The sequence below is a fragment of the Helobdella robusta genome (genome assembly GCF_000326865.2).
Source record: "Helobdella robusta unplaced genomic scaffold HELROscaffold_8, whole genome shotgun sequence".
NCBI classification, from domain to species: domain Eukaryota; kingdom Metazoa; phylum Annelida; class Clitellata; order Rhynchobdellida; family Glossiphoniidae; genus Helobdella; species Helobdella robusta.
The window spans coordinates 4,349,374-4,361,438 of NW_008705459.1; the positions used below are offsets into that span (position 1 = coordinate 4,349,374).

The following is a 12,065-nucleotide window of genomic DNA, read 5'->3' on the forward strand; positions in this document are numbered from 1 at the left end:
TACATTTGCACCACATCAAAAATCAGTCCTGATTTCACCACAGCAGCAGCAGCATCGACGACAAGGACGACAACAATCCAAACAACAAGCAGAAACACACGCGCCCAACTTTTTCGGGACATCAAATTTTTGCCCTGGAGAAAACTTTTGAGCAGACGAAGTACTTGGCAGGCCCTGAACGAGCCAGACTCGCATTTGCACTGGGAATGTCGGAGAGTCAAGTCAAGGTGAGATATGAAGGGGTGTTTTGGTGTATGCGCATATCTATGTTGTGTGTTGTGTGTATCTATGTATGTTGTGTGTTGTGTGTATCTATGGTTGTATGTATTTATGTTTTGTGTATCTATGTTGGGTGTGTCTATGTTGTGTGTTGTTGTTGTTTGTATTTATGTTCTGCTTTTGTTTGCGTCTAGGTTGCAAGTTGCGTTTCTATGTATTGTTATTGTTTGTATCTATGTTGTGTAAATGGTGTGGCTTTTTGTATCTATGGTTTATGTGTTTTTCCTTGATATTTGATGTCTGGATGTATTTGTCTATAGACTCAAGGCTACTTGTATACTTGTATGTACATACATTGTTGTGCCACAATGTTCCACCATTATGCGACAACATCAGTTGGTTGCAGATGCCGACTGGAGCAGCTGCAACATCCATGGCCGCCCATCTTTCAAACTTCTCATTGAAAGCAAACATTTAATCGTAGCTCGAGAAACTCGAACAATTTGAGAGTTGCATAGACAGACTCCTGCCTAATCGTCATCCTACCTCGTGAACGGACATCCTTCGATTGATAATTTTTCTTCAACTACAACAAAGGACGTTTTGGTAATGGTTGAACGTTCAAACATTTTTAAAACATTAAAATGCAGTTAACAAACTCTTCTTTCTCATAGGTCTTTCGCTTAATTTTAAATAAAAAAGAAATAATTATGAATCCTATCTTACAATCGAAGTCATCAGCACAAAATTCTTCAACCGTCAGCTTGCATTCTCACTTTGCAACAGCAATCATTCATCAACGAGCAAATATAGAGAAAATCACACGCACACGCACGCACTCATACAAACATAACAATTAAACACATGCCCTCATGCATACACACACACGCGCGCGCGCATAAGCAAGCTTATAAACACACACACACACACACAACCACACACATCACATACATACACGCACAATAAACAAGCGATGCAAACAATAATATTGCATCTCCAGATTTGTTTACACGTTTAGATGGTAATTGATTGTGGTGTCGATCTAATTGCCCCAACTGTTTTATACACAAATATACAATCATCATACATCTATACATACACATACAAATATATATACGTACATGTATGTATATATATATACATGTATGTATGTATATTTATATATATATACATGTATGTATATTATGTATGTACTTTTTTATACATGTATATAACACATTTATACATACAATTCAACAAATGCCCAAGAATTTTCCCTTATTGCGATTGGATGTTAAATGTTCATTTGCTTTGAATTGATTGTTTGACTGAAAAATAATTACGTACCTTAAACAATATCAACAATAATAATTGTATTTATTGTTATTATTTCTGTTATCATCATTATTATTATCATCATCATCATCATTATTATTATTATTATCATCATCATCATCATTATTATTATTATTATTATTATTACTATTATTATTATTTTTATTATTATTATTGTGCGTTACTAAACGGCATCGACAGTCTGACACACGAAAATGTAAACAAATACATTTTATTGGACGTACGCGATGATGATGATGATGATAATGAGAAGGTAAGAAGATGATGATGATGATGATGGCGATGATGTTGATGACAATGGCGATGACGATGATGCAATCATAAGACAGTCAGAATTCTTAATTTTTATTCTGGTCAACTTTGTAGCATTTACTGTTTGTGTTTTTTGTTGCAAAATAAATCTCGTTTCGTCTCGTTTCGTTTCGTCTCGTTAACAGTAACGGCGGTATGTTTTTCGGTTTCATGGCAGACGTTGCCGAAGAAATGATGACAAAATGATGATGTGGATTATGTAATGTAATGATGATGACACTGTATGACGATGACGATGATGAGGAGGATGACGATGATGGTGAGTGATTACAAATGATGGAAGCAAGGAAAAATGAATTAGCTAAATATTAATTATGATGATGATGATAGGGAGGAAGATGATGATAGTGATGGCGATAATGATGATGAGGATAATGATTATGATGATGACGATGAAAAAATTATTAACAAAGAAGTTGTTTAAAAATTGATTGTGTTAATGACGATGACGACCCATTGATGTTGTTGTAGATGATGATGATGATGATGACCTAGATAAAGTGAGGATGATGATAATGATGACTGCTTTAACGATGATGATGATGATTTTTGGTTGAGCGAAATGAATTGTAATTGCATTCACTCAAGTACTGACATGCCTGACGAATGTCGAAAATGAGGTGATGATGATGATGGCAACGAAGACGACGATGATGATGATGCAATTGTGATGACGACGACGATGATGAGTATGATAATTGCGATGATGGTGATGAAGCGAATGTGATTGGGATGAATAGCAGTCATGGACAGTTACGGAACTGCGGTGTCTTCAAAATGAATATCACACAGTTTCGCAAAAATTTTCTTAAGCATGATTCAATGAATTTTAATTTAAGTTTCTCATTAGCAAAACATTTTTTTGTCAAAATTTATGCTACATTAAGCCGGCTTTTTAGTTTTCACGTTGGAAATTACAGCATTTATATTAATAAGAAAATCTCTAATTTGTCACAATTTCTTTCGTCTAACTCTCATTAATGCCTTTCAAAAGTGGACACTAACAACCGTGTATGTCTGTCTCTCGCACATATCATGTATGTAAGCAGTTCCATGCTGTGTGTGCAGTGCTGCAAACAGAGATACAAACAAATGTACATCACATACAAACACAGACAACACACACGCATAAGACAGATATACAAATAAGCATGTATACAACCACATGCAGACATGCAAATACTCATACAGACAGATATACAAACAGGTATACAACCACATACAAACACACATACATACAGACAGATAAACAAACAAACATGTATGCAACCACATACAAACACACATACATACAGACAAATATACAAACAAACAGGTATACAACCACATACAAACATACATACATACAGACAGATAAACAAACAAACATGTATGCAACCACATACAAACACACATACATACAGACAAATATACAAACAAACAGGTATACAACCACATACAAACATACAAACACATACAGACAGACAGATATACAATCAGATATACAACCACATACAAACACACACATACAGACAGATATACAAACAAACAGGTATACAACCACATACAAACACACATACATACAGACAGATAAACAAACAAACATGTATGCAACCACATACAAACACACATACATACAGAAAAATATACAAACAAACAGGTATACAACCACATACAAACATACAAACACATACAGACAGACAGATATACAATCAGATATACAACCACATACAAACACACATACATACAGACAGATATACAAACAAACAGGTATACAACCACATACAAATATACAAACACACAGACATGCACGCATATACATACACAAACATAAAGAAACACGGAAATAGGCACGCTCACATACATACGTCATTGGCAAAAATGAAAACAAGCGTCTCATTATTTACGTACTTAGTGTGGGCGGGGTCTGTTGGATGATTGATGGCTCTTTTATGTTGATTAGGGCTGCCTTGTTATGTGGATAAGATAATGAGGTTCGTCATGATGATGATGATGGCGATGGTGAGGATGATGATGATGATTACAACGACCATGAAAAAAAAAGAAACTAATGATGATGGTAAAGATGCTTGTGATGATCATATTTTCTTCTTATGATTATTTTTGCCAGTAAGTTTTTTGCTCGATAATCAATGGAAAAAATTAGACGTCTGCCTTTTTCCATCTTCATCATCATCGTCGTTGTCATCAGCATGGTCATCAGCGGTCAACTCATTCATTCGTTCATTGGTCAATCAAAAAACACGTGACCTGACCGTGAACTTCGCTGCAATTTCTTAATTGTTCGACATTGTTCTCCTCTATCTTATTGTTTACATGTTCAGCTGAATGTTTGTGCGTGCGTGTGCGTTCGTTCGTTTTTGTGTGTGTGTGTGCACGTACGCATGTGTTTATTTGTTATTTGAATGTAGATTACCTTTAAAAGTAGCTAATTGTATTTTATTTTTGATGAATTATTAAGCGATGAAGAGGGGTGCAAATTTTGCTAAGCAGATCCATCCATCCGTCCATCTATGTATCTATCCATGAGTTCTTGATGTCCTGATGGATGGATGGATGGTTGTTAAGATGAATGTCCTACACAGACGAATGATGAATCGTTGAAGTTCAATTTCTATAATATTTACAACTAAGCAGACCATTTTTTGTTAATATTCTTCAAAAACGAATTTTTATTCAAAGACAAAAAAATGCCTACCCGATCTTTTTGGTTGTTTTCATACATGCATACATGCAAATACATTTATATATCCACCACATCACGTGCATGAGTCAGCCCACAAATACAAACATAAACACACACACAGACACACGTTCGAAAACGCGTTCACAGACATAGACGCCAAGACTTCATGATGGTCCTGCCGTTTCCGTGATCGGATTCGAACGCGAAGGAAATCATTCCCTCTTATCATATGCAGTGTACGTGATGCGTACATTCACGACGCACATTCACCGCGTTTGATGTGCCTGTTGTTGTTAACAATAATAATAATAGTATAAACACAGACACACATATAAACACATAAATAACAACATAAAATTTAAGATAACATAACCACACACACACGCAAGCCAATGTAAGCACTCAAACACACACACACACCATACACATGAATACGCATAAACATTCAAGTCCACACATGCACAAACATTTACACACACATACACATAAACATTCACACACACATTTACGCACGCACAATGAAACACGCAAATATATTCGCGCATATATATTACGCTCAATTATGAAATACAGCGATCGATTAACCTATGCGTTAAGATGACATCGTAAATACAAATACAAATATATATATATATATATATATATATATATACGTATAGGCATATATATATATAATTTATATGATATACAATGTTTATTTATATAGCGCGTCATTTTTTGTCTCCCGAATGAAATTCTTAAGATATGCGTGTTGTAATGTATTACGCTACCTTACATAATGTAATGTGTTGCATTTTAATGCGTTCACTTTTTTCTTGAGTGTGTGTGGGTGTGTGAAAGATTGTGGTTGGTTTTGTGTGTTTGTATGTATATATGTGTTTGTGTGTGTGTTTGTTTGTTTATAAGTATATGTGTATGTATGTATGTGTGTGTTTTTCAGTTTGATAGATTTCACACATATCATATTGTTATATGTGAATGAATAAATAAATATTTTATTTAATTTCTTTTATCATCTACGTCATCATCATTCTTCTGGTCATCATCATTCATCTGGTCATCATTTCTGTCAAAATTTCTAAAATTGTCATCATTTTTAACATCATCATCTTCATCCTCATTTTTGTCATCATCTTCATCATCATCTTCTTCATCATTCTTACTACTTTCATAATCATCATCATTTTCCTCATCGTCACCATCATCATCATCGTGGTTGTTGTTACAAATATTCTGGCGACAAATATAACATAATCCCGGCATGCACCGATGCATCAAAAAACATACAAAAATATTTCGCCAGATCTCCGGCTGTTGGCACGCTCATTATTTTTTCCGAAAAAATTTAAATGTTTAAATGTGCTTTTGTATGTATCTTTGTATGTGCCCGTGAATACTGGATGCATTAGCATGTGCGTGTGTGTGTGTGTGTGTGTGTGTGTGTGTACGTGTAAGTGTGCACGTGTGTTTGTGTGTATGAGTGCGTCTGGATGGACATAGATTGAGCGCATAGATACACCTTATTATAACTGATCTGCCATAACAAGTGCTTGCCGGTGTGTGCGCCGATGGGATTAAATGGCGACGTACGGACAAATATGACGCCGAAAATGTTGCCGACTGATGCATCAATAATAAGCCTTGCTCGTTTGTATGTTTGTTTGATTGTATGTTTGTATGTTTTTTTGTCTGTTTGTTTGTCTGTTTGTTTGTTTCTTTGTATACGCGCTTGCCTGCTCCTTTCTTTATTGGTTCGTTTGTCTGGTGTTCGCTTTTTATATTTTTCTTCTTTTAGGCGAAACAATTTGTTTGTTTGTTGATTTTTGTTTGTTTGTCTGTGTGTTTGTGTTTGTTTGTTTGTTTGTTTGTATATGTTTTTCAAATGTTCTCCTGTTTTTTTTACAATGTTATTTGTTTTTGTTGTTGTTATATTTGTACCTGACTGAAGTTCTTGTGGCAACCGTTTTGTAGTGTTGCACGATTTGATGACGTCATAAAATTCTCAGTCGTTCTGTATTTCTTGTGCACGCGTGGGAATGTATTTGTGCTAATCTGCTCGTCATGCGACGCAAAGCTGAAAATGTGTTCATCTTTTTATTTCCCATTTCATCCATCAAAATTGAATCTCGTTTGACGAGGGTTGCTGTTGTAAAATTATTCAGCTTCAGGCACGCCAATTCAAAACAGGAATTAATAAATGCAGAAGAGTTTAATGAATGGCGGTTTAAATCATAAGAATTTAATGCTTTTTGAGCTGTCCTGCTTGATTGCTGCTGCTGCTGTCGCTTCTACTGCTGCTGCTGCTGCTGCTTGAACATCAAGTCCAATATTTATGTAATAAACGTTCGTAATTCATTATCGTCGTCAACTTTCCTGCATCTATCTTCATCCACGTCATCGTCAAAATTGATTTTTTAATTTTTTCGGTCTCTCACCTGGGTTCTTCCTATCATCATCATCATCACCATTTTGATTATCACCATCATTATCATCACCATTCCGATCACCATCATCATCAACATCACCAGCTTAAATCATCATCCTCATCATCATAGGTGCCTTCCTCATTTTCAGCAACTTCACGGCCTTTTTTTTATTCGTTGCCAAAAAAACCAAGCATTGTCATTAATTGTGAAACAATCAATATCATCATAACCAACAACGATATCGCGATAAAATTTAATGTAATCATCATTATTACCATCTTCATCATCATCATCATCATGACCACCATCATCATCATCATGGCCACCATCATCATCATCATGGCCACCATCATCATCATTATCGTAACCATCACCGTCACGACACCACGCACAGACACATGCAACTTGAAGAAGGCTCGAGGTTGAACGTGTGAAATTACAAAATAATGCCCCTATACTATTAACTTCTTGATCCCGGCCGTGCGAGATGCCATTACTTTCAGTCACGTGGATGTTCGCGGGCTTTTGCATCGCAAACACACGCACGCACGTTCGCGCAAACCGATCTGTATGTATGCACGTACAACTATGGGTGTATATATCAGAGGAAAATTGATAAACACACACACACACACATTTTCTTACTCGTACACTTCTGTACAAAACATGATGTGTATACTTTATTTTAACGCATACACGCTCAAACGTATACACAAATGCAAATAGTTGTACATGAACGTAAATCTACTGCCACATAAAACTATCGCAACCCGAACACACAAACACGCACACATACACGCACACACAAACACGCACACATACAAGCACACACATACATAGGCACAAAAAGACAACGATCGTTTCTTCTTTGATGAATGTGAATTGGAAAGAAATTGAGGTTACTAAGCCCCACCATCCGTCTTCATCAATGCACGCTTCCTTCTCCTCATCATCATTCTCATCATCATCATCACCGCTCTCTTCTTCTTCTTCATCATCATTGTCCTCATCATCATCATCATCCATTTCATCATTTGTTCGTCGTTCGTTTCATCATTTCACATCGTCGACATCATCATCTCACCTTCCTTATTATCACCATCTCTCACCTTATTGTCCTCCACTTCATCAGCATAAATCCCAATGTCGTTGTATAATCACATTACGTGATCACATTATGTACTGATCATCATCGTCATCATCTCACTGACATTATTACCATCATTTATTTTGTCTTCATCTTTATCGTTATTTTAATAATTTCTTCTATTTATTTTAACTTCGTTGAGTTGTTCGTTGCATTGTTCGTTGAATTGTTCGTTGAATTGTTCATTGCATTGTTCGTTGCATTGTTCGTTGCATTGTTCGTTGCATTGTTCGTTGAACTGTTCGTTGCGTTGTTCGTTGAAGTGTTCGTTGCGTTGTTCGTTGCGTTGTTCGTTGCATTGTTCGTTGCATTGTTCGTTGCATTGTTCGTTGAATTGTTCGTTGCGTTGTTCGTTGAATTGTTCGTTGCGTTGTTCGTTGCATTGTTCGTTGCGTTGTTCGTTGCATTGTTCGTTGCTATACCAATTTCGAGACACATTTCTTCTATCAACATTGGTCAATATTTTTGCGCTCCAGCACAAACAACCTCACTATTTTTTTTTATTAAAACCAATTGTATGTACATATCATTGAACAAACAACCACACAAATTTATATTGTAAATGAATACATATGAATTCAAACATGCAAATATATGTAATGTATACCCACGTTTTTTCATCCCAATTTATCTGATGTAAAATATCTTGCCATTAAACTCAGGTCTGGTTCCAAAATCGAAGAACGAAGTGGCGTAAGAAGCACGCCGCAGAAATGGCGTCAGCCAAAAAACGACAGGAAGAACGAGCCGACATGTTTGAGGGAAGTAGCATGCCGGAAGAAGATCGAAACAAAGATCGTGAAAAGGTGGAGGAAAACGACGACGAAGAAGATGACGACAACATAGACGACGACCCAGAACTAGATAGAAACTCCACGTCCGACGAATACACCGGAAGTGACTCTATTTTTAAAATGGCGTCCCGTTATGACGCTCTCTCGAAAATGGCTGTCAACATGACGACCGAAAACCGGAAACAAGAAATGATGGACGGACTGGACGGAGCACCAGGATCGCTGAAAAGAACGGACTCGATGAACCTGAGCGAGGAGGAAGAAGATGAAGACAATGCAACCGGAAGTGATCCTGATAATGATCTTGATTTCAAAATGAGATATTATTATCATTTTCGACAAAATAGCGGGTTCAACTTACAACAACAACAACACCATCAGTATCCGAAGTATATGGACGACGACAAAATAGGGGCGGAGACATTGAGGAGCAGTTACTTGGCAGAAAACAGCAGACGCAACAACACAAACAGGAGCGGCATGGGCCACAAATTGTGTGGCGTCGGCAGCGATAGTTTCAACAGCATCAGCCGCAACAGCAACAACGACATCGCAACGACGAATAACACCCCACAGGACTTCATTGACAGCAACAACAACACGAACAACAAGAATGATGTTAACAATTTTGAAACTCTAAACAACGCAGCGATATTTACAGATAATTCTAAAAACATTAACAAAAATCTGAGCAACGACATCAACAACACCAACAACAAACTCCACGTTAAAAACAATACAGATTTTGATGTTACAACAATATGATTTGCTTTATAAGCTGCTTTCATAACATCCTACTGTTAATGACGAAATTGGTTTTGTAAGTAAATTGATGATAAACCACACGCGAACATTTGTATCAATACACACACACACACACCACACACACACACCACACACACACCACACACACACATTTGATTTCCAGTTTCAAATTTTCAAATTTAAAAAAAAATAATAATAAATTATTATTTAGAAATTTGAAATCCAAGCTAGATTGTTTGTTACGACCTAAATGTAATTTTTTTGCGTACATCCCAACTGTAAATAATGCATTCATTATTGTGAAATTTTTGTGGTAAATGTAGGCATCCAAACATGACAAATGCGAACACGCACACCCTTTATATGTGTCCCATATACATCAACACACACTCACACACACACACACACTCACACATATACACACACACACACAAGATTAATGTTTATTTATATGCATTCGATTCGCTTAATGTAGTTTGTTTTGTATTGTGATGTGCAAGAAGTATGTACGTCGTTATTATCGGTTGTTAAAAAATTATTATTGGAAAATGTTTTTGGATTTTATTATTAACTTTTCTGGCAACAAATAAGGGGTTGAGAACAATTTTTTAATAACGAATGATATAACGGCGCAATGGTGTAACGGTTAAGATACCTGGCAATGGTTTGCAGTGACAGGGTTTGAATGCAAAGAGATCCCTGGCTAAGACATGCTGATATGTGTTGATTTACGTGTGTTTATTTACACTGTGTTTATCATTAATGCTTATGAGAAATATTACGTATAAAATTGTTGAAAAATGATATATTGAATTAATTACAAATAATAATAATTTATTCCATTAGTTGTTCGTTTAATTTTGTACAACATAAAGTACATTTAATTTAAAGGTATATAGCTCAAAATTGAAGATAATAAACAATGAGAGTGTGCGTGTGTGTGCGTGTGCATGTGTGTTGTTCGTGAGTTGTGTGTGTGTCAGAAAGAGTCAGAGAAATGAGAGAAAGAGTTAAAATGAGAGAGGGAAAATGAGAGAGTGAAATAGAGAGAGGTGTATGATGATAATGAATCTTGTAATGGCAATCAGGATGATCAAGAGTGGGATTACCATGGGCGGTGTTGCAAATTGTTGTTACTGCTGCTTTTGCTGCTGCTGTTGTTGTTGTTGTCGCTGCTGTTGTGTCTTTTCTTTTTCTTTTTGTCGTCCATTCCAACTGTTGTGGGAATTGGTTTTTGTGAAAAGTTGTTATTTTTGTTCAATTTGCATAGCTTGTTCTCAATAGTTAAATTGACAATAATATGAAGAATAAGCCTAAATGACAGCACCAGAATATCAAATGCAAACATTATAAAATCAAAAAACACCAAAAATAATATTTAAAAACTCACCAACACTTCAAACTGAAACACTACCACCAATAACTAAGTTTTTGAAAAATAACCACAGCATCGTTGAAAACATTAACATCAACAGCAGCCACAACATCAACTACATTAACATCACCATCATCATCAACAACAACACAAACAACAACAACAACACAAACAACGTCAACACCAACAACACAAACAACAACAATCGGGACAGTTCAAGACGTTTAACCAAAACACATCATCAATCTTCCAGGCACATAAATGCTGTAGAACACAATACTACTGCTTTCTACTATGTCCTTTGCTTACACTATTTCCATTTTCTTCTTCTTCTTCTCTCTCTCTCTTTCTCTCTTTCTCTCTCTCTCTCTATCTATCTATCTATCTATCTATCTATCTATCTATCTATCTATCTATCTATCTATCTATCTATCTATCTATCTATCTATCTATCTATCTATCTATCTATCTATCTATCTATCTATCTATCTATCTATCTATCTATCTATCTATCTATCTATCTATCTATCTATCTATCTATCTATCTATCTATCTATCTATCTATCTATCTATCTATCTATCTATCTATCTATCTATCTATCTATCTATCTATCTATCTATCTATCTATCTATCTATCTATCTATCTATCTATCTATCTATCTATCTATCTATCTATCTATCTATCTATCTATCTATCTATCTATCTATCTATCTATCTATCTATCTATCTATCTATCTATCTATCTATCTATCTATCTATCTATCTATCTATCTATCTATCTATCTATCTATCTATCTATCTATCTATCTATCTATCTATCTATCTATCTATCTATCTATCTATCTATCTATCTATCTATCTATCTATCTATCTATCTATCTATCTATCTATCTATCTATCTATCTATCTATCTATCTATCTATCTATCTATCTATCTATCTATCTATCTATCTATCTATCTATCTATCTATCTATCTATCTATCTATCTATCTATCTATCTATC

General features: G+C 35.4%; 1 protein-coding gene across 1 annotated transcript; it reads left to right on the forward strand.

Annotated features, from left to right (window-relative positions):
- Nucleotides 1-86: 86 nt before the first annotated feature.
- Nucleotides 87-8,910, forward strand: HELRODRAFT_135991 (hypothetical protein; the record flags this gene model as incomplete). The annotated part of the gene is made up of 2 exons (XM_009032265.1): nucleotides 87-227; nucleotides 8,788-8,910. Coding segments are annotated over 2 exons (264 nt in total), but the record flags the coding sequence as incomplete, so codon positions are not given.
- Between the last annotated feature and the right edge of the window lie 3,155 nt (nucleotides 8,911-12,065).